This window comes from Vipera berus (genome assembly GCF_964194415.1).
Source record: "Vipera berus genome assembly, chromosome: 3".
Lineage (NCBI taxonomy): Eukaryota > Metazoa > Chordata > Lepidosauria > Squamata > Viperidae > Vipera > Vipera berus.
The window spans coordinates 1,552,097-1,578,205 of record NC_138204.1 but is presented as its reverse complement, the minus strand read 5'-3'; the positions used below and the strand labels follow the sequence as shown (position 1 = coordinate 1,578,205).

Below are 26,109 nucleotides of genomic sequence, written 5' to 3'. Positions count from 1 at the left end.
TACACCAGAAGCACCCAGCGGCAGGGTCTGCAGACACCCACCCTGGTCTGAGCAGAAGGTCTCCAGGAGTTTGGCTGTGTGTGCCAAGATGTGCAGGGTGACCCTCCTGGTGCTCTGGCTTTGCTACTTCGTGCCTTCGTCTGAGGCTGTAAATCCGGGATTTGCAGGCAGAATCACCAAGAAAGGCTTGGATTATGGTAGGTACCCATCTGGTCTTTCCACTGCCACCAGGAACCCCCTCTGCCCCACAGCCAACCACATGGCAATGAGTGGGGTGCAAGGAGATTAGAGGGGTGACCCCAAAGTGACTCTCCCGTTTTGCATCATGTTGCAGCCATGTGTCTGAAAGGGTGTAGGATCTCCTTCCATGGGCAAAGGGTGGGCTAGTTTAATGAAGAGAAGGGTGAGGGGTGACATGATAGCAGCCTTCCAATCTCTCAGGGGCTGCCCCAAAGAAGAGGGAGTCAAGCTCTTCTCCAAAGCACCTGAAGGCAGGACAGGAAGCAACAGATGGAAACTAGTCAAGGAGAGACGCAACCTGGAACTAAGGAGAAACTTCCTGACAGTTAGAACAATTAACCAGTGGAACAACCTGCCTCCAGAAGCGGTGAATGCTCCAAAACTGGAAGTTTTTTTTTTAGAAGAGACTAGACAGCCACTTGTCTGAAATGGTATAGGGTTTCTTGCCCAAGCAGGGGGTTGAACTAGATGACCTCCAGGGTCCCTTCCAACTTCATTATTATTATTAAGACCTTCACGATCTCCCTTCCAACTCTGTTATCCTATGTTCTAAATCCCCATGAAATCTGAGTAAAACCGGCTTGGGGTGTTTTTTTTTAGGGAATAATTAAAAAACAGGATTCCTACATGCTAATCCTGACTTTTTCAGCTGGTCTGTGGAGTCCATTCTTTGAAGAATGACTAAGCTGGGTTATTGCATGCAATGGGTGTCGCTGAGCACAAGTGAGCTGCAGAGCAACGTGGTTTGTCCGGGGCTAAAACAGCTCTTCCTTAATCCCTTATTGGATTGGGCCTGGAGGTTGAGGACCCTACGCTCAGCCATGAAAGGGGGTGTCTGGAAAGCTGAGGGTTTGGGGCACGAAATATGTCCATCAATCAGATTTGTTTGTTCTTCATAAAACCTGTACCTTTTGAGAGAGTCTTGCCAATTTAATTTTTAGATAGTGCTTCTCAACCTCAGCAACTTTCAGAGGGTGGTCTTCAACTCCCAGAATTGCCCAGTCAGCAGAGCTGGCTAGGGGGATTCTGGAAGTTAAAGTCCACCTGGCCAGCTGCCATTTTAGGCTTGCTTGTGCTTTGCTGCTATGCAGTGGCAAACTGCCATGAACTACGGAGATGGCGATGAAGTGGGGGAACGCTTGGGGAAACGGAAATAAATGCCATATCTCCTCCAGATGCTGCCTCAAGGCTACCCAGCTGGGAAAATGAGGGGGCCACATACCAAACTGGGCTTGGACTGACCATTAGGGAAGCATCTTTCCTGAACCAGATTGGTTACACTGGGATGGGCAATGGGAGATAGTTAAGGAAGGGGAAAATAAGACTTAGGGATTTTGGTGCGCGATTCTCCATTCTGGCTTTGCACCACTGCGATACACTTGACTTCTAATAAATGGTAAGTTTCTCATACCTCACCATGTTGAGAGGTTTAAGTTGTGGCAGGTCCGACATGACACCTCTTAAAATAGCCAAGTCAGCAAAACACTGTTTTAGATCATTTACTTGTGACGGACTGATTGTGCAAGCAGAGTACAGTCCAGGGGAGTGATCAAATAAGGAGGCAGTTGCTATGAATGATTGAAATCCCACCTCTTTTACCTGTGTTGCAACCGGTGTAAAAAGGGTTTAGGATGTTGCCTGTAGCCAACAGAAGATTCTTTTGAATTGGGATGAATCAAGATAGAACTGGCGCGCCACTGGGTGGAGGGACACAACTCCTCCAGAGAGTGGTTCCTGGGGGAAGCCACATCTTCTAGGTTCACTGAGCTACTGGTGTCTATTAAAAAAAGACGCAGGTGAATATCTGTAGCTCAGGTTTGTCATTTTCTTGCAGGTGTTTCATTACCCAACTAGGGAGCTTGATCTGTGCTAGGAGGGTGTAAGGGTTGAGGAGGAGGAGGAGGAGGAGGAGGAGGAGGAGGAGGACTGTGAGGTCCTTGGTGTTCCCTGAGTGTGGCTGTTTCTTGCAGATGTTTCATAAACCACGTGGGTAACATCATCAGTGCCAGAAGGGAGAGGGGTTTGCAGAGTGGAAGAGGAGGAGGAGGAGGAGGAGGAGGAGGAGGAGGAGGAGGAGGAGGAGGACTGCGGGGTCCTTGGTGCTCTCTGAGCTGGGTTGTTTTCTTGCAGATGTTTCATGACCCAACTAGGGAACATCATCAGTGCTATAAGGGAGTGGGGTTTGTGGAGGGGAAGAGGAAGAGTTGAAGGAGGGGGAGGGGGAGGGGGGAGGAGGACTGTGGGGTCCTTGGTGCTCTCTGAGCTTGCTTGTTTTCTTGCAGACATTTCATAACCCAACTAGGCAACATTATCAGTGCTAGAAGGGAGGGGGATTTGCAGAGAGGAGGAGGACTGTGGGGTCCTTGGTGCTCTCTGAGCTTGCTTGTTTTCTTGCAAACGTTTCATGACCCAACTAGGCAACATCATCAGTGCTAATGAAGGGGTTCTCTCTTAGCACTGATTACGTTACCTAGCTGGGTCATGAAATGTCTGTAAGAAAACCAGAGACAGCACCCAGGACCTGGCAAATAAGACACATTTCTTTTTCATCTTTGGAAAAAATGTAGAGCGCGAAAGCTCTAAAGGAGTAAAAAAAAACACAACATGCCAGCCCACAACTTGTCCACTTGTTTCAGCATGCCAACAGGGAGTTGCAACCTTGCAGAAGGACTTGCCTGCGATAACTCTGCCCGAATTCTCCGGCTCCTACAGAGTTAAAGTGATTGGAAATGTGGACTACAGATTCTACGGGTGAGTCCGTCGGAGCTAAGAAAGTAAGGTAGCGACTTCTGCTAGCTGGGCTCAGAAGGACCGGGGGGGGGGGGGAATGGTAATTCTGGAAACGCTTCAGACCTGTGGAGTGTGGATGGGAGACCGGACTAGGCCCCAAATCCAGAGCCCCACCGTGGGTCTTGCTTGGTCTTCCCTTGAGAATGTCCATTTGAGGGAAAGAACATTTTGTTCAACTTGAATTTCATACAAGGAACTGAAAATGTGAGGGTGACTGACGTCTGTTGACCTGCTTGTTGGATTGCCCCATTTCCTGGCTGTGCACTTGACTTCGAAGCATAAACTTAAAAAAATCATACAGATGCAGAATCTAACTCGCATCAACCCTGATCGGGTTGTTATGTGCTCTTGGCTGCTTTCCTTCATGACCAGAGGCGTGCTCGTCTGACCAATAACCAACCGAGACACATGTCAATGCTGCAAGTGAACTCGGCTGAAGCCATTTTCCTTTCCTTTTCAGTGGCCACAGAGTTGGGAGGGGGGATGAGTATTTTTTAGCCTTAGTCAAAACAATAAATTGTTCGGTGGGAACCAAGGTCATTGCTGCTTGCATTTTGGTGGGCTGAAGTTTCTGCCGTCAAAGTAATTAATTGGGGAATGTGATTTATGACACATTACTGGGGTGGGAAGTTCAATGTAACCTTTGGGAGGGGAACTTCAATCTTGGTTTCACTTTTGATCGTGCTGATACTTTGTAGCCACATAAATATGTTTTTTCAGGGAATCTCTTGCCTTGGAGTTCTGTTTTTTGTTGTTGTTGTTCTGTTTTTACTGGTCTCATCTATCAGAACCATGACAACACAGTGACATCCGTTTGTTTCGTTTATTGCAATAAGCAGGGAGAGAAGATATCAAAAAGCTTGCTTCTCTCCAAAGTTCCAGCCCAAAATATTCGCTTCTTTATTTATACAAATCTGTCCTGGCTGCCACATACCTCCTCGTTCCCTGTTGGCTGAGGTACTATGAGGTTACACTCGTTCTGACCACCACCTACATATTTCCTGCTACCTTCCTTAAACATACTAAATCAGGGGTCTTCAAACCTGGCCCTTTTATGACTTGTGGACTTCAACTCCCAGAATTCCTCAGCCAGGCACACTGGCTGAGGAATTCTGGGAGTTGAAGTCCATGAGTCATAAAAGGGTCATAGTTCCCTCACGCTGGCTGAGGAAATCTGGGAGTTGAAGTCCAGGAGGCACAGTGGCTGAGGAATTCTGGGAGTTGAAGTCCATGAGTCATAAAAGGGTCATAGTTCCCTCACGCTGGCTGAGGAAATCTGGGAGTTGAAGTCCAGGAGGCACACTGGCTGAGGAATTCTGGGAGTTGAAGTCCATGAGTCATAAAAGGGTCATAGTTCCCTCACGCTGGCTGAGGAAATCTGGGAGTTGAAGTCCACAAGTCATAAAAGGGCAAGTTTGAAGACCCCTGTACTAAATTATACTTCACACATACATTAATAATTATATATTAGACATATTCCATTGGTTGTTTTGAGTTCTGGGGATATTTTATGGCCCCTTAGGACAATAGGTTCTTTCCTGTTTTTCAATTTAGTCTACCTTTCCTGTTATCCCATTCAGCTAATTTTCCCTGGCTAGCCATTTCCCCTTATGGCTGTTTTTATAGCTTGTTTTCTTCCTTTTCCTACTCTGAAAATCCAGCTAATTTTTGCCTATGTGTTATTCTCTTCTCTTCTCTTCTCTTCTCTTCTCTTCTCTTCTCCTCTCCTCTCTTCTCTTCTCTTCTCTTCTCTTCTCTTCTCTTCTCTTCTCTTCTCTTCTCTTCTCTTCTCTTCTCTTCTCTTCTCTTCTCTTCTCTCCCATCCCATCCCATCCCATCCCATCCCATCCCATCCCATCCCATTCCATGCTATCTACTATCTTCTATTCTATTCTACAATCTGTTCTATTCCATCCCATTCCATTCCATTCCATCCCATCCCTTCCTATCCTATCCTATCCTATCCTGTCCTGTCCTGTCCTGTCCTGTCCTGTTCTGTTCTGTTCTATTCCATCCCATCCCATTCCATGCCATATTCTATTCTTTTCTATTCTTTTCTATTCTATTCTATTCTATTCTATTCTATTCTATTCTATTCTGTTCTGTTCTGTTCTGTTCTATTCTATCTCAAATCCTCCCTTTATGCTATCCTTTGCTGGTTCCCATCCATTGTAGTTTCTTTGGCCAGCTTGTTTGTCTACTCAGTAAGTTTCCATTGTACAGTAGATTTGACTGTCTCTGAAGATTATTCATCATACTGGTGCATATTTACCAAAGCTTAGCATACGGTCTGAATGTAACTGCTTGGTCTTGAATCCATCTGGCTGGACACGCTGATGGCAAGATGAAACCCAGCCACTCAACTCAGAAATTCAAAAGCTTTTTTTTTTTTCTCCTCTCCATCCTTGTTTTCAGTCTGAACATTCGTAGGTTCGAACTGCCCCATTCAACAATTGAACCCATGCCAGGCCAGGGCGTGAGAGTCTCCATCAGGAATGCTTTGGCTGAAATGACTGGCCGTTGGCAGCTGAAGAAACGTTGGTTGTGAGTCTCACCGCTCCTCACCTTTCCATACCTTTGTTGTTGCTTCTGAAAGGGGCTGAGTACCAGAAGGCCATTAATCCCTCTCTTTTGTGACAGAAATAACTGTGACTGCATCTCAAAACAGAAGGTTCGTGCTGGGGCTATCAAGGCTGGCCTCTTGGACATCACACGGACCTTTCAACCCCATGGTTTAGAACAGAAGCTAGGGCAGCCATTGCCGGGTATCACGAATCCACACACTTTAGAATAACTTTATCTACCTCTGTGCCCATGGAGTTCCTCCATCATCCACGTCATGGTTGTCCCAAATGTGTTTTCTTTAAAAGGCAACTGGACTTTCTTGTGTTTTTCACACACCCCCCCTTGGAAACATTTTCCTTCTCATCCAAGAAGTAAAAGAAACTTGTTGGATGAGAAGCAAAAAGTTTTCAAGCAACCCCCCCCCCCAAGAAAGTCCAGTTGCCTTTTGGGGGGAAAAACACCTTTGGGATAACTACCTCCATGCAAGTGGAAGGGGAACAAAAATCTTTTCTGTTGGATCAGGAAGACTCCTGCATCGGGTCTATGAGCTTGGGGCCCTCAATGCCCCTCCCAGGCAACTGGGCAGATGAATTATTTACCCGCTGAACTTCAGCAACATCTGTTAAACCAGCCCTGTGTAAAGCACGGAACTTTAGTCCACACTGAATGGGGCCAACACATGGCCAGGGTCTTGTATCTCCATAGTGGGACTTAACTTTTGAGCAGCAAAGCTGATCAAAAGCACCAAGTCCAGAAGAAACCTTAAGATGTAGATCTTCCATTCTTCCTAGAGGTCTAGAATTATCCAAAAATGGTACGATGCGTTGGTTGTTTGGTTAAGTTGGATGAGTTTGTTGTTTGTGTTCTGTACCAGCCTGCTACCGGCCCTGCAGAAAAGGCAGGGACAACCCCTTTTACAAGAAGGCAAGAGGCTGGAATTACGCCTGCCAAATTTATTGCTATAAAAACAAACGGAACAAGACAAACCAAGAAACAGGAGCTTTAAGAAACAGGAACTATCCAAGCGGTTGCCTTCAGCAAACCAGCCCTCCCAGACATTCCCCTTATATAGAGTTCAGGGCGTGGCTTCTCTCTGCCTCCTTCCGAGGAGCCCCATTGCCTTCCTCTGTTTACTCCTGATTGACTGCCTCCTGCATCGGGCGTCCTTGAACAGGGCCAGCTGTGGGTCATCTTCATCCACGCTGTCAGGCTCACACAGCTGGGTCTCCGTGGTGACCAAGTGGGAGGGGCCTGGCTGAGGGCTCTCATCAGCAAGATCTTCAACCCCCTCAGCAAGGTCTTCAACACCCCCCTCCTCCTCTGAGTCGTCCGACCCAACTGCCGAACCCACAGGCTGACCCTGAATCACAACAGTTTGGTTGAGTGAGTTGGATGAGTTGATTGGTTAGTTGATTGAGTTGGATGAATTGGATGCATTGGTTGTTTGGTTGAGTGAATTGTATGAGTTGGTTGGTTGATTGAGTGACTTGAATAAGTTGTATGAGCTGGTTGGTTGGTTGGTTGAGTTGTATGGGTAGATTGGTTGAGTGAGTTGAATGAATTAGATGACTTGGTTGATTGAGTGAGAGACAAAATCCACCTTGATTTTTACCTTTATTTAATTGCTCTTAATTTTAATGCTTTTATATTTCTGCTTTTTTGCCGTTTTAAGCCTCCCAGGGTCACTCTGGGTAGCGCGATGGGTGGCATATCAATTTAATACAATAAATAAATAAATATTGACCTTTATATGAACGTTGTAGTCCTCCAAGGCTGCACACCACTGTCAAACGGGACACTATCAGGTTGAGCAGTGGGAGGGGACACGACAAGGAATTGAATAACAGCCTAGGCTCAGGCTGGTGGCTTCATTATCTCTTGAAACAAAAGTCTGAGATTTTTAGGAGTGCTCCTGTTGTATTGTGTCTTCTACCAGCAAGGACAGCGGCTCATTTGAACTGGAGGTTGACGGCGTCTCCATCTCCGTGGGCTTGAAGCTGGGGAGTGATGGTGCCGGGAGACCAACGGTTACCACCTTGGATTGTAATGCCCACATTTCCAATGTCAACATTGACATATCTGGCAAATGGGAGTGAGTCAATTTTGTTAATATTCATAGAAGGTTCTTCATATGAGTATCTGCCCTTCGCACTAGCATCAGCCAAGGCACCTTCTTCCCTAGGAAGTGAAAGACCTGAAGTAGGATTAGACATTATTTAGAACATAGAATAAAAGGATGGGAAGGGACCTTGGAGGTCTTCGAGTCCAACCCCCTGCTCATGGCAGAACATCCTATACTATTCCAGGTTTCCTGGGGTTTGATGGGATGGATGTACATGATCATAGAAATAACAGAACAGAATGACAGAGTTGGAAGGGACCTTGGAGGTCTTCTAGTCCAACCCCACCACCCTAGCAGGAGACTCTATACCGTTCTGGACAAGTGGTTGTCCAATCTCTTGTTAAAAGCCTCTAGTGATGGATCTGTGGTTTATCTGTGTGCTACACTTCTAGCCTGTTTCTCCTTCAGGAACGTAAGGTGACGTGCATGGTGTCCTCAACCCTTTCCCCAACGAGCACAATCTGAGAGCTTCCAGAGAGAGAAAGCGGTTGCTCAGAATCAGCTATTATTTCCTAGAGTTGAGAGGGGACCCGAGGCCTGGTTTTTCCAGTCCTGGTCCAACGCCATCACTAGACCATGCAAAATGGGTCTGTTTCATGGTCCCTCCTCTGCTAGAGTTGGCCTACAACTCTCCCCAGTGGCCTCTGCCCCGTTTTCAAATGTAAACCTGGGGAGTCTGATCAGTGGCTCAGTTGTGTCCTGCACCTGTTCCCAAGTCAGCATAAAACTCCTAGCGTTGAAGAGGCTGCTTTTCTTGGCTGTCCCTCTCCTGCCTCTGTAGACAGTTACTTTCATCCCATAACTTTCCTCCAAGATAAGAGGGACAAAATCTAGGAGTAGAAGGGAATATTGGTAGCTCAGGGTTGAAATGTGGACTCCTTGGTGCTCTCTGAGCTTGGCTGTTTTCTTGCAGACGTTTCATGACCCAGCTAGGGAATGTCATCAGTGCTAGAAGGGAGTGGGGTGTAGAGAGGAGGAGGAGGAGGAGGAGGAGGAGGAGCAGGACTGTGGGGCCCTTGGTGCTCTGAGCTGGCTGTTTTCTTGCAGCTGTTTCATGACCCAGCTAGGGAACATCATCAGTGCTAGAAGGGAGTGGGGTGTAGAGAGGAGGAGGAGGATTGTGGGGTCCTTGGTGCTCTAAGCTTGGGTGTTTTCTTGCAGACATTTCATGACCTGACTAGGGAACGTCATCAGTGCTAGAAGGGAGAGAGGTGTAGAGAGGAGGAGGAGGAGGAGGTGGAGGAGGAGGAGGAGGAGGAGGAGGAGGAGGAGGAGGAGGAGGAGTAAGAACAATGACGACTGTGGGGTCCTTGGAGCTCTCTGAGCTTGGTGGTTTTCTTGCAGATGTTTCTTGCAGATTTTTCCCAACTAGGTAACAACATCAGTGCTAGAAGGCAGTAAGGTTTGTCCTCTCTTTATACAAAAGTGGTTTGCCCTCTCAATGAGAGTATTCTTGGTGGTTCCTTGATTAGGCTGTTGTTTACTGCTGGCTTTTTTGTCTGTTAGGTAATCGTTTCTTGATTGGGGTATTGTTTACTAGTCTTAAATAACCATTGTTGGCCTAGTGTTAATCTAGGTGTTAATCTTTGCTTATCTAATTGGGGATTGCTAGTGAGGAGATGTTTTGGTCTTTTTCTTTCCTTTTTGTCCCCTTTGAATGGTATGTAGAGGTTGTTTATCTCTATGTGCTTGTTGGTGGCTGAATTCCAGGAGGTCTGGAAGCACTCAGGCAAAACAACCATTAGCAGGCCCAGAGAGATAAACAGCATTTACATACCATTCAAAAAGGCAATCAGAAGGGCCAAAAAGGAAACACAAAGACCAAAACATCTCACTATCAATCCACACACTCCCACTACTTTCAGCTTGTGTCATTCAGACGGCGCCTCTTATAAATACTGTAAATGTTAACTATTAAGCCAACGGAACGATGGAGACGATTCCTTTGAGGAGATCACAGGGAAGGTTTTAACAAAGGTCCATTTGACCCTCATCAGCCACCAGACTAAATGTAACCTTCAAATGATCTTGTCCAGGATCGTGGTCACTCATGAATCCATTGTTCTAGGACAGGGGTAGGCAACCTTGGCTCTTTTGTGACTCGTGGACTTCAACTCCCAGAATTCCTGAGCCAGCATGGCTCAGTTTGGAAGCCTCTCCATTTCTCCTCAGCATGGCTGGCTCAGGAATTCTGGGAGTTGAAGTCCACGAGTCATAAAAGAGCCAAGGTTGCCTACCCCTCTTCTAGGAATATCAGATGTACCTCGACTCCGTAGGATGTCAACAGAACCCCTTCAGATGTTTAAAAAAACCATCCAGAGAAGTGAACTAGGAAAGGTTCTCTAGGCTAGTCTAAAGAAAAGAAGAAATAGGGGAGACAGATAGCAGCAGTCCAGTATCTGAGGGGCTGCCAAAAGGCAGGGAGGGTCAGGTTGTTCACCAGAGCACCAGAGGGAAGGACAAGAAACAACGGTTGGAAACTGATCAAAGAGAGAAGCAACCTGGAATTAAGGAGAAACTTCCTAACAGTGAGGACAATCAACCAGTGGAACAGCTTGCCACCAGAAATTGTGGGTGCTCCATCACTGGAGGTTTTTAAGAAGAGACTGGACAGTCACTTGTCTGAGATGGGATAGGTCCTCCTGCTTAAGTGTGGGGCTGGATTAGAAGACCTCCAAGGACCTTTCCAATTCTATTCTATTCTATTCTATTCTATTCTATTCTATTCTATTCTATTCTATTCTATTCTATTCTATTCTATTCTATTCTATTCTATTCTATTCTATTCTATTCTATTCTATTCTATTCTATTCTATTCTATTCTATTCTATTCTACAATCTGTTATTTCTATTCTATTCTATTCTATTCTATTCTATTCTATTCTATTCTATTCTATTCTATTCTATTCTATTCTATTCTATTCTATTCTATTCTATTCTATTCTATTCTATTCTATTCTAAACTCTGGCTTGAAGAAGACAAGGAGGTTTTTGAGGGTCAACTCATCAAGTCATTGACTATGAACCTCAACTGTAGCCTTTGCTTTTGCAGGTGGCTGTACAATCTCTTCGAAAGCCAGGTGGAATCAGCTTTCAAGACAGCCATGGAAAGCAAGGTAAGGGCCCGGGACCCTGAGCCTTCACACCAGCATCCCCACACTTGCCTTCTAAGAAAGGAGGCTTGCAAGGATGAGGAAGCATCTGAGCTTTCCAACGTGGAAGCTGTTTGCAGAAAAACACAATTCAAAAGGGCCCCTGGCCCGACCGTTGTACCTGTGAGAGAGATTTGAGGTGTCCTGATGGACCATTGCTAGAGTATGATAGGTTAGATAACCTTTATTGATATTTTTTTTATGGTGGGCAGGCTGGCACACAATAAAAATGAAATTCTGTCACCAGCTGTCAAGTCAACCTATTCTCCACCTGATCATCGCACAGTCAGCCAGATGTTCAGACTGGATTTGGCATTTTTGTCTACCTATCCAGTCCTTACCAAGGACCTGGGATAGGCAGATGTGGACGTTTCATGGTATTATAGATATCGTCACAGGATGGAAGCAGTTGTTGTTGTTGTCGTTGTTGTTGTTGCTGTCATTGCTGTTGTTGCTGTTGCTGTTGTTGTTGCTGCTGTTGTTGTTTTGATGATGATGATGATGATGATGATGATGATGATGATGATGATGATGCCAGCAGTGTACTACAGCTGCCCCAAAGACCAACAGATTCCTGGGCTTCATCAAGAGAAGGATAGCATCAAGATCACACAAAGTGATAGTACCGCATTATATCACACTAGTGAGACCACATACGGAGTGCTGCATCCAGTTCTGGCCACCACAATACAAAAAAAACAACAACAACATGCTGAGGCCCTAGAAAAAATACAGAGAAGAACAATAAAGATGATAAAGCCTCAATAGTATGATGAATTTGCTAAGGAAATTAGGTAGGTTTGACTTAACGAAAAGAAGGACTAGGGGAGACATGATAGCAGTTCTCCAGTACTTGAGGGGCTGCCACAAAGAAGAGGAGGGGGTCCACCTCTTCTCCAAAGCACCAGAAAGCAGGAGGAGAAGCAATGGATGGCAAATAATCAAGGAGAGAAGCAACCCGGAATTAAGGAGGAATTTCCTGACTGTGAGAACAATTAACCAGTGGAACTACCTGCCTCCAGAGGTTATGGGTGCTCCATCGCTGGAGGTGTTTGAAGAAGAGGCTGGACAGTCATTTCTCTGGCATGGAATAAGGACTTAGGACATAGGATAGAATAACAGAGTTGGAAGGGACCTTGGAGGTCTTCTAGACCAACTTTCTGCTTGAGCAGGAGACCCTATACCAGGGGTCTTCAAACTTGGCCCTTTTATGACTTGTGGACTTCAACTCCCAGAATTCCTCAGCCAGGCATGTTGGCTGAGGAATTCTGGGAGTTGAAGTCCACAAGTCATAAAAGGGCCAAGTTTGAAGACCCCTGCCCTATACCAAAAGTGTGAAGCAGTTCTGACGAGAGATCGATGGGTTGTTAAGGTGCTTCCAAGTAAAAAAGGCAGGATGCAGAGTTGCAGTCATTATGATGCTTTATTCATCGATAGGTTATATAAAAAGAGCTATATGGCATGGAGGCATCCATGCTTGTATGATAGAGAGAGAATGCATGCAAGAGAGAGAAAGATGAGAAGGACTAGAACAAAGAGCAGCCCCTGAGCAGAGGTATTTATGGGGGGTCTCGGCCCCTCCCTAACCATAAAACACTCTCTCCAATGGGGCTGCAGGAGTCTGAGACCCCTGACTCATCAGTGAAAGCAAAGAAGCCTCTTTGCTCCCATCTGATGACCTTTTTGGGTAACTGCCAATGGCTGGCACAAAACATCTAACAAAAAGAGTAACTAAAAGTCTAGACAAGTTAGGCAGAAACACAGAGATGCAAACAAATGTTGGCTTCCTTAAAGCAGGGGTCTTCAAACTTGGCCCTTTTATGACTTGTGGACTTCAACTCCTGGCTGAGGAATTCTGGGAGCTGAAGTCCACAAGTCATAAAGTTGCCAAGTTTGGAGACCCCTGCCCTATATACCATTTCAGACAAATGGCTGTTCAATCTCCTTTTTTTTTTTTGAAACTTTTGGAAAGGACTCTTCCCTCAGCAAGGGGTGGGACTAGAAGACCTTCAAGGTCCCTTCCAGCCCTAGGACTCTATGATTCTACATCTTGGATGAACCCCATTGTGCAGCGGGCGGAATATGGAGTCAATCCTTCAGCGAGTTTATTCACTTTATCTTAACAGCTCTTCAGGGAGCGATCGGCAACTTGAGCGTGGTTACTACAGACCTTATGACATTGAGCAAATCAGCTTGCTCATCCGACCGGAACGCAGGCCCCATTTTCAGACGGGGTCATTGCTACTATTGCCTAAGCAAGCCACATATTTCTTTCCAAATAGTTTTCAACTAGTTTTTTTTCCCCTAACGTAATGCTTCCAGCGGCCAGCTTTCAAAGGCTATTCTTGAGGTTATGAACGCCTTTGCAAAACTCTGTAGCAGCACACAAATGGCCGCTTTGGGTTGGCCTGAAAATTTAGGAGGGGGTCACATCCAGCAACTTTCCGAGGTAGGAAATGGCGGCTAGGAGAGGGCCTGATGGCCCTCATTTACCATCTTTTCTGGTTCCTGCTGAAAGTCGTTGGTTTGTTTTGCTTTTCCTCTCTTTAAGGACCACCTTCTTGTGCATTTTTTCCCCCCAGATCTGTGAGATAGTCAGAACGTCTGTCAACTCCAAACTGCAGTCCCACCTTCAGTCTCTGCCAGGTAAGAGGAAAACCCTTGGAGTAGTGATGGACCCTCAAAAGCTTGCTCCATCAGAAGGAGAAGAGCATCATTTAAAGCAGGGGTCTTCAACCTTGGCCCTTTTATGACCTGTGGACTTCAACTCCCAGAATTCCTCAGCTAGGAGTTGAAGTCCACAAGTCATAAAGGGGCCAAGTTTGAAGACCCCTGCTTTAAGGAAGCCAACATTTGTTTGCATCTCTGTGTTTCTGCCTAACTTGTCTAGACTTTTAGTTACTCTTTTGACTTACTGTTGGACCCTTTAGTATAGAACAATAGAGTTGGAAGGGACCTTGAAGGTCTTCTAGTCTAACCTGCTCAAGCAAGAGACATTATACCATCCAGGATAAATGGCTGTCAAGTCTCTTCTTAAAAACTTCCAGTGTTGGAGCATTCACAACTTCTGGAGGCAGGTAGTTCCACTGGTTGATTATTCTCAATGTCAGAAAATTCCTCCTTAGTTCCAGGTTGCTTCTCTCCTTGATGAGTTCCCATCTGTTGCTTCTTGTCCTGCCCTCTGAGTCTGGAGGCTGAATGGTTGAGGGACCTAGATATGTTTAGTCTAATGAAGAGAAGGGCTAGGGATGATATAAAAATCTTCCAATACTTGAGGGCCTCCAACAGAGAAGAGGGGTCAAGTTATTCTCCACAGCACCAGAACACAAGAAAAGAAGCAATGGATGGAAACTAATCAAGGAGAGAAGCCACCTGGAATTAAGGAGAAACTTCCTGACAGTGAGGACAATTAATCAGTGGAACTCCTTGCCTCCAGAAGTTCTGGGTGCTCGAACACTGGAGGTTTTTAAGAAGAGACTGGGTAGCCCTTTGTCTGGAATGGTGGAGGATCTCCTGCTTGAGCAGGGGGTTGGACTTGAAGACCTCCAAGGTCCCTTCCAGAGCTAGATTTTATGGTTCTCCATCATCTTTGAGACTCTCATACAGAAGGGACAAAGATCCTTGATGTCATCCCTATGTTGTCTTTCCCCCCAGTTACCACCAATATCGACAACACATCTAGCATCGATTACTCTCTGGTTGGGCCACCCGTTGCTACAAGTGATTGTGTAGACGTGGACCTCAAGGTAAGCTTCAGCAGAAAACCTGGAGAAGGATGGTCCTGCAGAAGATGGTCATGCCTCTCAGAGTTTGCTTGTCATTCTTCCCTCCTTCTCTCCCCCTGTGGTTCTCGGCCTCTTTTTACCAATACAGGATGCAACCATTTTAGGAGTTACCCTACAGTTCTTCTTTGCTTCTCACTTCAGGATGGAGAGAAACCAAGTCCCTGAGGTGGGTGGGGAGGACATCCTGGGTCCCAGATCACCCACTGCTGCTATTAAGAGCCTTCTGTACTATTCGCCTCTTAGAGAGCCAGTTGGATGTCATGGTTGAGGCAATCACAAGCTAGAAACCGGGAGACTGTGAGTTCTAGTCCCACATTAGGCAGGAAAGTTGGCTGGGTGACTTTAAGTCAATTGCCAGGAGACTGTGAGTTTACCATCTCCTTATGCCTAAGGCGGGACCAGAACTCACAGTTGCTTTGTGATTGGCCCAAAGTCACCCAGCCAGCTTTCCTCCCTAACGCGGGACTAGAACTTACAGTCCCCTGGTGATTGGCCCAAAGATACCCAGTTGGCTTTCCTGCCTGAGGCAGGACTTGAACTCACAGTCTCCTGGTGATTGGCCCAAAGTCACCTAGCCAGCTTTTATGCCTAAGGCAGGACTAGAACTCACAACCTCCTTGTGATTGGCCCAAAGTCACCCAGCCAGCTTTCCTCCCTAACACGGGACTATCTCACCATCTCCTGGTTTCTAGCCTGGTGTCTTAATCACTAGACCAAACTGCCTCTCTAACCCTCATCTCCACGGGGAAGATAGCTGGGGACACTGCCCCAAAGGACCATCTTCTGGTCCTCCCCATCCAACTCTCTTCGGCGGACGGGATCCGCAGCAGTTTCCATCGGCTGGATCGAAATGGACGGAGTTTCTTGGGGAAAGAGCCGGTCCCTCAGGGATCCCAGTGCCTTCCCTGTTTTCATCCGTCTTCCTAACTTCCTTCCTCTTCTCCCAACCAGGGCGAATTCTTCTCCACCTCCCAACGTTCTCCTGCTCCCTTCCCACCGCCTCCCCTGTCCTTTGCGGTGGATCCGGACCGCATGGTCCAGTTTGCGATTTCCACCTACTTCTTCAACACAGCTGGCCAGGTCTACTACCAGGCGCAAAGCCTGACCTCCTGGATCGTGGACGACATGGTGAGGCCCAGCAGATCGTGAAGCCCTGACCCGAAGTGTCTGGCGTGGCCAATCCTGCTTTCTCCTGCCTGATCCTGCACACAACACTTGTGTTTGCACATGGTGTGTGTGTGTGTGTGTGTGAACAGGGGGGGGAACAGCAGAGCGCCAGATCCTCAAAATGTGCTTCCCCAATTAATGTTCCAAGCAGAAACTTTAATCCACTAAGCTGCAGCCGTTTCTGCTGGGGGTTTGGAAGTCACTGAGGAAGCTTCTTCAAGAAAGCCAGATGTGCTGGTGTAGCCCTAGGATGGGGGGTGGTGGATTTCCCCCCTCCACTGGATCCCAACCTCTGACAGGATCTTCAGCATTCATTTTAGGTGGTCTGGAAATCTAATTCTCTCAACTGGAAGGTGTAACCTGGCTGGTGGCTGGCTAGAGGAGACGCTGTTTCGCATCCTTCCCTCTGGCGCCTTGGTGAACAACCTGGCCCCCTCTGCCTTGTGGCAGCCCCTCAGATGCTGGATTGCTGCTGTCATGTCCCCCCCTTGTTTCTCTTTTCTTAATTTGACTCACCAGTCAGCCACAGACAGTCAAGGGGGCTAAAAGGGACTTAGGGTCTTGGGCAGGTTGAGGACTCACCTCCAACCGTCTTTCCCCCCTGCAGGTTCCTCAGGAAATTAAAATCCGGCTGAACACCCTCTCCTTCGAACCCTTCATCCCCCAGGTCAGCCCCTCGGCCTTCCTGCTCTGGGCTCCAATGAGAATGGAAGTGGGGGCATGTTGTGTGGGGAGCTGCTAAGGATATGTGTCTGGGGCGGGGGGGGGGGGAAGGTGATTGTCTGGAACCTTCTGAGGTTGCACCATCCCAAATTACGAAGTCCCGAAGGCAAAGATGGACCTCCGAGTCACATCTCAAGTGCAGCAGTTGGGGATCTGATAGCACTTCTTCGGACTATATTGTCTTAAGCTCTGGGGTTCACTTCACTTCAGCTTTTATAGTGATGTTTCCTCCTCCTCCTCCTCCTCCCCTCCCCCTCCTCCTCCTCCTCCTCCTCCTCCTCCTCCCAGCACACTCCACTCCTTTCTAGCACTGATGATGTTGCCTAGTTGGGTCATGATCTCTGCAAAAAAACAGTCCCAGTTAAAGAGCACCAAGGACCCCACAGTTGCCTCCTCCTCCTCCTCCTCCTCCTCCTCCTCCTCCTCCTCCTCCTCTCTGCACACCGTTTCTTCCTTCTACCCCTGATGCTGTTCCCTAGTTGGGTAATGAAACATCTGCAAGAAAACAGACAAGCTCAGACAGCACCAAGGACCCCACAGTTCCTCCTCCTCCTCCTCCTCCTCCTCCTCCTCCTCCTCCTTCTCCTCCTCCTCCCCTCCCTTCTAGCACTGATGAGGTTCCCTCGCTGGGTCATGAAACGTCTGCAAGAAAACTGCCAAGCTCAGAGAGCCCCAAAGACCACCCATTTTAATCTTGAGCTACAAATCCTCTTCATTAATTGCTAAATTGTTTTGTGGTTCCTTCCGATGGATCTCAGAACTGTTACCTACCCAGGTTGTGCCCTGGAGCAAAGAATTATTTTGCAAGAGGATCCCACAGTTGTCTCAAGAAGCGTCAAGCCACCATTTCAGGCTTGTTCATGCACAGAAGATCCTTCCTTGCTCCTCACCCTCCTTCCCCAATATGCTCTCCCTAGTTCTACAAGAGAATAAAGTCAAGGCAATAAAGTCAAATTGGTGGCTGGGGCATTCTGGGAGTTGAAGTCCACCCCTCTTAAAGTTGCCCTGCTTAAGCAGACTGAAGGATATTCATTAATCGGTTCTACTCCAAATGACAAGGTAGTTTGTTATTTTACGAGGGGCCGTTCCCCAAAGCTTGTTGGTGGTTCTTAGAAGATCTTAGCCGCGTCTCTTTAATTTTCACCCTGGATTAAAACAACCATGGGACCCCTGATCCCCAAAGGGGCGGGGGCCATCCAGCGAAGCCGGGCTTCAGTCTTTGGAAATGTGTCTTCTCTCCTTACCTTCTCCCCAGATCAAGAAGCTCTACCCCAGCATGCCGATGAAGCTCAGGGTCTCCCCTTCTTCGGCCCCGTCTCTGAGCATCTCCCCCGAATCCGTCTCGCTGACCCCTTCGGTCGACATCCAGGCCTTTGCGATTCTCCCCAATTCCTCCCTGGCGCCCCTCTTTTTGATCGGAGTGGTAAGTTAACTCTTCCGTCTTGTAGTATAGTGGGTTCTGGAGAGCAGGAAGGACGCCGAGACGATGAGTACAACATAACAGCTCTTTATTAGGTGGAAGTGACTGTACTGGGGAATAGGGGTTACCTGCACTCTTATATATACCTGGCCAGTACCTGGCCAGGTACACAACCAACCAATCGGCTTGAACCTCTGTTTCCCGATGAAATTGCTTCCCGCCAAAACAGTTACAGTTCAACGCCTCCTGGTGGTGACTCTTAAACACAGCTTTAGGTTTCCAATAAAGCTTAATACATAACATGTCTCATGGTCAAAGGTGGACAATCCAGGTATGTTTGCACAGTCTTTGACAGGTAATCCTCGACTTACGATCATTGAGTGATCATTTGAAAAAAGGAACATAGGACCATTTTTCACACTTACAACCAGTAGTGGGATTCAGCCAGTTCGCACCACTCGCCCAGGCCCAGAATGGACTTCCGGAAGCAGCATCCATGCAGAGAACCGGTTGTTCACCTATTTGAATCCCACCACTGATCATCTCTCTCTCTCTCTCTCTCTCTCTCTCTATATATATATATATATATATATATATATATATATATATATATATATATATAATATCTATCTCGATCTATCATCTATCTATCTCTGTCTATATCTACCTATCTCTATCATATCTCTCTCTCTGTGTGTCTATATCTATCTATCATCTATCGATCTATCATCTATCTATCTATCTGTCTATCTTTATCTATCTGTCTGTCTCTCTCTTTCTCTCTCTCTCTCTCTCTCTCTCTCTGTCTATATGTATCATCTATCAATCTATCATCTATCTCTGTCTATATTTCTATCTCTATCCTATCTATCTATCTATCTATCTATCTATCTATCTATCTATCTATCTGTCTATCTGTTGCCACATCCCCATAATCACGTGACTTACATTCAGATGCTCCACAAGTGACTCACGCTTACAACGGTCACATTGTCCCTGGGAGTCCCATGATCCCCTTTTGGGACCTTCCGACCAGGAAAGTCAGTGGGGGAAGACGGGTTCGCTTAACCATCATTGAAAAGAAATGTAACATTGGGTTGATTATATGGCAATCTGCTTAACGACCGGCCTGGCTTACAAATAATTCTGGACTTAATTATGGTTGTTAAATCGAGGGCGGCCTCCACCCAAAGGAGGAGATGATGGAAGTGAGCATGGAACAGCCCCGATCTGCCCCTTTCTGAGCTCTGCTTTTTTCCTCTCCTTTCAGTCCACCTCAGTTTCTGCCAACGTCGAGGTCAATTCCACCAGGATCTTTGGGAACCTGAAGATGGGCAGGTGAGCAAGGCAGGATCTATCCCTCACTCAGTAGGGAAATACAGGGGGTCCTTGACCTACAACTCTTTGTTTAGTGACGGTTCGAAGTTACAATGGCAGTGAAAGAAATAACTTAGGACTGTTTCTCATACCTACGGCCGCTGCAGCGCCCCCAGGGTCACCTGATCAAAATTCAGACAGTTGGCAACCAACTCACATTTATGACGGATGCCATATCCGGGGTGTGTGTGTGTGTCACGTGGTCCCCTTTTGAGACCCGCAAAGTCAATGGGGGAAGCCAGATCACTTAACAACCACGTTACTGCCTTGACAACTTCAGGGGTTCATTTATAGGGGACTTTCTGAACGCAATTCCGTTGTGGATTTGTGTAAATCTGAATTTGTGCATAGAGTGAATAGCTTCATGTTTGCTTGTTGAGAATGCAATGGTGAGAATGGAATGGAATGGAATAGAACAGAACAGAACAGAACAGAGTAGAGTAGAGTAGGGTAGGGTAGGGTAGGGTAGGGTAGGGTAGGGTAGGGTTAGGGTAGAATAGAATAGAATAGAATAGAATAGAATAGAATAGAATAGAATAGAATAGAATAGAATAGAATAGAATAGAATAGAATAATGAAATAAGAATAGAATAGAATAGAATAGAATAGAATAGAATAGAATAGAATAGAATAGAATAGAATAGAATAGAATAGAATAGAATAGAATAGAATAGAATAGAATAGAATAGAATGGAATGGAATGGAATGGAATGGAGTGGAGTGGAGTGGAGTGGGGTGGGGTGGGGTGGGGTGGGGTGGGGTGGGGTGGGGTGGGGTGGGGTGGGGTGGGGTGGGGTGGGGTGGAGTGGAGTGGAGTGGAATGGAATGGAATGGAATAGAATAGAATAGAATAGAATAGAATAGAATAGAATAGAATAGAATAGAATAGAATAGAATAGAATAGAATAGAATAGAATAGAATAGAGGAATAAAGAATAGAATAGAACAGAACAGAACAGAACAGAATAGAATAGAATAGAATGTAGGAACAAAGAATAGAATAGAATAGAATAGAATAGAATAGAATAGAATAGAATAGAGTAGAGTAGAGTAGAGTAGAGTAGAGTAGAGTAGAGTAGAGTAGAGTAGAGTAGAGTAGAATAGAATAGAATAGAATAGAATAGAATAGAATAGAATAGAATAGAGCTGGAAGGGACCTTAGAGGTCTGATAGTCCAGCCCCCTGCTCAAGCAGGAGGATCTATACCATCTCAGACAAGTGACTGTCTAGCCTCTTCTTAAAAATCACCAGTGATGGGGCGCCCACAATTTCTCGTGGCAAGCTGTTCCACTGGTTGATTGTCCTCACTGTCAGGAAGTTTCTCCTCAATTCCAGGTTGCTTCTCTCTTTGGTCATTTTCCAGCCATTGTTTCTCGTCCTTCCCTCTGGTGCTCTTGTGAATAACCCGACCCCCTCTGCCTTGTGGAAGCCCCTCAAATACTGGAACGCTGCTATTATATCTCCCCTAAAATGTGCTTTTTCTCATTTTTTCCCCAGATGGTGGGGAATGGAAGAATTTATACTCCTTGCAGACAGCTGGTCATTTGCCTTCTTTTGGAGAGTCATTGAGGCCATCTGGAGGTTTACCTGTATCCTTGGGGTCACCTGAGTGGTGCAAAGACAGACAAACCTCCAAGTGGCCTCAAGGACTCTCTAAAAGAAGCCAAACAACCAGCTGTCTGCAAGGAGTATAAATCCTTCCCTTCCCCACCCTCCAGTCAGAGCTGAAGAAGCTTCTGGGATGAGAAGGGAAAAGTCATCAAAGAAAAACAAAGTCCAGTTGCCTCCGGGGGGGGGGAAAGCACCTTTGGGAACTGTTGTTAGATCTCTTGTGGGCACGAAAGGACTCAAGACTGATGAGGCATTTGACCCCTCCCTCCGTCTCAGCCTGGTCATCTACACTAACTTGGCTTGATGTCAGATCTGCCACCTCCAGCTTTTACACTTTGCTGGCATCCTGTCATAAAATGCAAGGGGAGGAAGTGGGAGCAACAAAATGTAGAGTGGTAGAGATGGGAATGAGAGTGTAAAGACAAATGTTGGTATTGTGGGGGGTGTGTGTGTGTGTGTGTGTGTGTGTGTGTGTGTGTGGCAGCCTTGATGGAAACCAGAGATGCCAGGACTGGAATACACCAAGGACACCAGGCCTGAGAACAGAATGCAAAACTCCATCCAGTGGCGCCAACTTCCAAGCCATTCCCAAACCTTCAAAAAGGAATACTATTGTCAAGGGGGTGGGACCAGGGAATGGGAAAAAGCGTAACCTTTGCACGGGAATGCTCAGATCTAGCCTCTCTTTCGCTGCAACCACTTAACCTTAGTAAAAGAAACTATCACTTTGGCTAAATGGAGTCGAGGGTTTTTCTTTCCTAAGGACCTGAGCTGGGGCAGGCCTGACATTTAGGCTAGATATTTATCTTGCGTGATGGATTTCATGAAAGGCTTTCAACACATTCCTCTCCCTGTCCCTCCTGTAGGATGAGGTTCTCCTTAAAGCACTCAGATGTTGGGTTCTTCTCGGTAAGACTCAGATGTTTTTTTCCCTTGAAATGGTATTCCCCCCTCCTTCCCAATCTTCTTGGGGTCCCAGCCAGAAGTCCATTTCACTCTGGGGTCTTCTTCTCCTGGGTTAGGTCCTTCTCCTCAGGACCTTCCTCAAAGACTTGATGATGGACTCAAATGTTCTCTTAGCCCTTCTGGTGGGTCCAGGCTATGGGTGACAAACTGGGTTAGAAGGATGGTGCCTTTTGGTCTACAAGCCAAGGCGGTGTGGCCCTAAGGATCTAGGACCTCCCATTGAAGGAGAAGAATCAATCAAGTTCATTTGGTTTTCTAATTCTGGATTTCTCTCCCAACACGCAGGTACAATTGCTGGAATCCCTCGTAAACTTCCTTACGGCGAGCATCCTAATTCCACAAATGAATGGTAAGGACATTGTAAAGTCAAAAGACCTTTCATATAATCTTATTGCAGAGTTCAGAGCATGGCAGCAAAGACTCCAGGGGTCTGGAGGCCAAACCATACAATGAATGATTGAGGAACTAGGTATGTCAAGCTCTTCTCCAAAGCGCCTGAAGGCAGGAAAAGAAGCAACAGGCAGAGTCCAATCAAGGAGAGAGCCAACCTAGGACTAAGGAGAAATTTCCTGACAGAACAATTAACCAGCGGAACAATCTGCCTCCAGAAGCGGTGAATGCTCCAACCCTGGAAGTTTTTTTAGAAGAGACTGGAGGGCCATTTGTCTGAAATGGGTTAGGGTCTCCTGCCTGAGCAGGGGGTTGGAAGACCACAAAGGGTGATAAGCACATGCTTTGGCTTTCTTGCCTGATGCTGTGACTTCTTCTCTCTTCCAGCCCGACTGGCTGAAGGATTTCCCCTCCCCCTCCTGGATCATCTGGAGCTCTCCAACCCCGTCCTTCAGGCTCACCAGGTGAGTGACAGGTGGGACACTTTGGTGGGACAGGTGGGAAACTGACTTTTATCCTACAGCAGGGATCTCCAAGCGGTTGCTAAGGAACGGTTGTAAGTCAAGGATTACCTGTACACAAATGTTGTGAACATTCTGAAATCTGTCAAGCCCTAGAGATTGCAAACTGAGCCTGTAAGACCAAAACTTGCATCCTCGTAGCAGGAGGATTCTAATTGTCTGATTGGGCCAGAGAGAGAGAGAAAGAGAAAGAGAGAGGGAGAGCGAAAGAGAGAGAGAGAGAGAAAGAGGGAGAGAATGAGAAAGAGAAAGAGAGAGAGAGAGGGAGGAAGAGAGAGAAAGAGAAAGAGAGAGGGAGAGCGAAAGAGAGAGAGAGAGAGAAAGAGGGAGAGAATGAGAAAGAGAAAGAGAGGGAGAGAGGGAGGAAGAGAGAGAAAGAGAAAGAGAGAGGGAGAGCGAAAGAGAGAGAGAGAGAAAGAGGGAGAGAATGAGAAAGAAAAAGAGAGGGAGAGAGGGAGGAAGAGAGAGAAAGAGAAAGAGAGAGGGAGAGCGAAAGAGAGAGAGAGAGAAAGAGGGAGAGAAAGAGAAAGAGAAAGAGAAAAAGAGAGAGGGAGGGAGAGGGAGAGAGAAAGAAAGAGAGAGGAAGAGAGAGAGAGAGAGAGAGAGATGGCTAAACTTTTCCCTTTGACCTCCCTGCAGGATTTTCTGGTCTTTGCATCGGACGTGCGCTACGGATAGAGAAGGTGCGAAGGAGAAACAGAGAAATAGAGGAGGAAATGAAGGAATAATATCCCCACTTCAGATTCCACTGGACTTCCGTTGGGGATTCTGCAGAAATTTCTCCAGGAACAGCCCTCTTAACATGGAATTTCCCCCCCCCCCCCGCAACTTGCAGGACCATTGCCACAATCTCTTGAAGCCTGATGGATGTTGTAATCCCAGCATCTCAGGGGCACCAGGTTGGGGAAGGGGCTTCAGTGGCTGTTTTCTTTCTTTCAGCCTCATTTCCTTTGGGCCAAGGATTCCCCGCTGGCAAGTGGATGGAGCTCCTTACAGGAGAACCTGGACGTGATCCGCTCTGCTGTCACGGGGAAAAGAGTCTGGGGTCAGGAGAGAGGGGGTCGAGTTGAAGGAGGGTCAGCAGATTTCTGGGGTCCTGGGGTCCCTCTGAGCATCTTTGCTTCCTTCCAGATATTTCGTTATTAAACTAGGTTCTACACAACCTTCTAGCACTGATGATGTTCCCTAGTTGGGTCGTGAAACGTCTGCAAGAAAACTACACAGCTCAGGGAGCATCAAGGCACCCACAGTCCTTCCTCCTCCTCCTCCTCCTCCTCCTCCTCCTCCTCCTCCTCCTCCTCCTCCTCCCTTCTAGCACTGATGAAGTTCCCTAGTTGGGTCATGAAACGTCTGCAAGAAAACCACCAAGCTCAGAGGGCACCAAGGACCCCACAGTCCTCCTCCTTCTCCTCCTCCTCCTCCTCCTCCTCCTCCTCCTCCTCCTCCTCCTCTCAGCAAACCATCCTCCCTTCTAGCACTGATGATGTTCCCTAGTTGGGTCAAGAAATGTCTGCAAGGAAACTACCCAGCTCGGAGGGCACCAAGGACCCCACAGTCCTCCTCCTCCTCCTCCTCTCCCCAAACCCCACTCCTTTCTAGCACTGATGATGTTCCCTAGTTGGGTAACGAAACGTCTGAAAGAAGACCACCAAACTCAGAGAGCACCCAGGACTATTCAGTCCCGCCCTGAGCTACAAATATTCTTTTCTACGGGAGTTACGTTTGTGTTTGACCGCGCTCTCGTCCATTTGCCCCTTTTAACAGCTCAAAACAATAATAATAAAAAATCAACTGGAGACAAAGAATATAATACTGGATAACTAGCTGAGGAATAAGTGCGGGTGAGCCTGTGCGTGCGTGCGTGCGTGTGTGAGTGAGTGAGTGAGAAAAAGCGCAAATGTGCATTGTCACCTGCAAAGTTTTGTGGTTCCTTGAACTCCATCCGCTCTCCGGGTCTTCCAAAGAAGCAGTTGTGGTCCTCTGATGGGTTGAAAGTGATTTGAGTGTGGCTGTTGACCCGGGCTGGGAGTTTGTGTGAACGGATGACGGGAAATCAAACCTGGAGGCACGTGTTAACACCTTGGCTTGCCACTTTCCCTCCTTGGAGAACAATAACAAAAGGCCACATTGTGTCCTCACAGAGACGAGCACAAATCTCGCTTCCTGGAGGAATGTCGTCTCCGAAGGTTATCAGCTTGGAGCAGAAGGTAAAACACGACAACCTGGAAAGTTCAGGGCTGGATGAGGGAGATTTCCATCTCTCTACAAATCTTCCCTTGCTGCAAAAGTGGACTGGAGCAACTCTGATTTATGATTCTTTTTTTAGGAAGGAAGGAAGGAAGGAAGGAAGGAAGGAAGGAAGGAAGGAAGGAAGGAAGGAAGGAAGGAAGGAAGGAAGGAAGGAAGGAAGGAAGGAAAAGGGAGGGAGGGATAAAAGTGAGGGAGGAAGGAAGGAAGGAAGGAAAAGGGAGGAAGGAAGGAAGGAAGGAAGGAAGGAAGGAAGGAGAGATAAGGAAAGGAAAGGAAGAAAAAAAGGAAGGGAGGGAGGAAGGAGAGATAAGGAAGGGAGGAAGGGGAAGGAAAAAAGAAGGGAGGAAGGAGAGAAAAGGAAAGGAAAGAGGAAGGCGAAAAGGAAGGGAGGGATGGAGGGAGGAAGGGAGATAAGGAAAGGAAAGAGGATGGATGAAAGGGAATGAGGGAAGGAAAGAGATAAGGAAAAGAAAGATGAAGGAGGAAAGGAAGGGAGGGAGGGAAGAAGAGGGAGGGAGGTGAAGAAAGGGAAGAAGGGAAAGAAGAAGGGCTGGAAGGAAGGGAAAGGAGGGAAAGAGAGATGAAGAAATGGGAGAGAAGAAGGAAAAGGGAGGGAGAGACTGAAGGAAGGAAGGAAGGAAAGATAACAAAAGAAAAGAAGGAAGGAAGGAAGGAAGGAAGGAAGGAAGGAAGGAAGGAAGGAAGGAAGGAAGGAAGGAAGGAAGGAAGGAAACCTTCCCTTTTTTGTTTGCATTTCGTTATCTTTGACCAGGCTCAGAGGTTCACCAACCTTTGATGGACAAGTTCTGCCCAGTCTAAGTGGGGACCTTTTGGGGAGCTAGACAGCCCTGGACGGCCGCTGCCTCTCCCTTGTCCACAGAAGGTCCCCACGGCTGGTCACCCTGACGGACAGGGGCTTCCGCCAAGGGAGAGCGAGCCTTCCTGAGGTCCCAGCTGGCCCAGATGTGTGTGGTGGGTTCACGATGGACCTGAGGTTTGGCCCAGGCCTGGAGCTCAGGAACAGGGGAGG

General features: G+C 47.1%; 1 protein-coding gene across 1 annotated transcript; it reads left to right on the top strand.

Annotated features, from left to right (window-relative positions):
* On the top strand, nt 1-24,622 carry LOC308665666 (bactericidal permeability-increasing protein-like). Its single transcript, XM_081323794.1, has 15 exons — nt 1-197; nt 2,877-2,991; nt 5,446-5,574; nt 7,532-7,687; nt 10,770-10,833; nt 13,452-13,515; nt 14,524-14,615; nt 15,606-15,782; nt 16,429-16,488; nt 17,800-17,967; nt 19,235-19,302; nt 21,819-21,861; nt 22,204-22,267; nt 22,696-22,772; nt 23,469-24,622. Exons 1-15 carry the CDS (start codon nt 89-91, stop codon nt 23,505-23,507), a joined length of 1,425 nt encoding a protein of 474 aa, XP_081179920.1. The 5' UTR covers nt 1-88; the 3' UTR covers nt 23,508-24,622.
* Nucleotides 24,623-26,109: the final 1,487 nt, after the last annotated feature.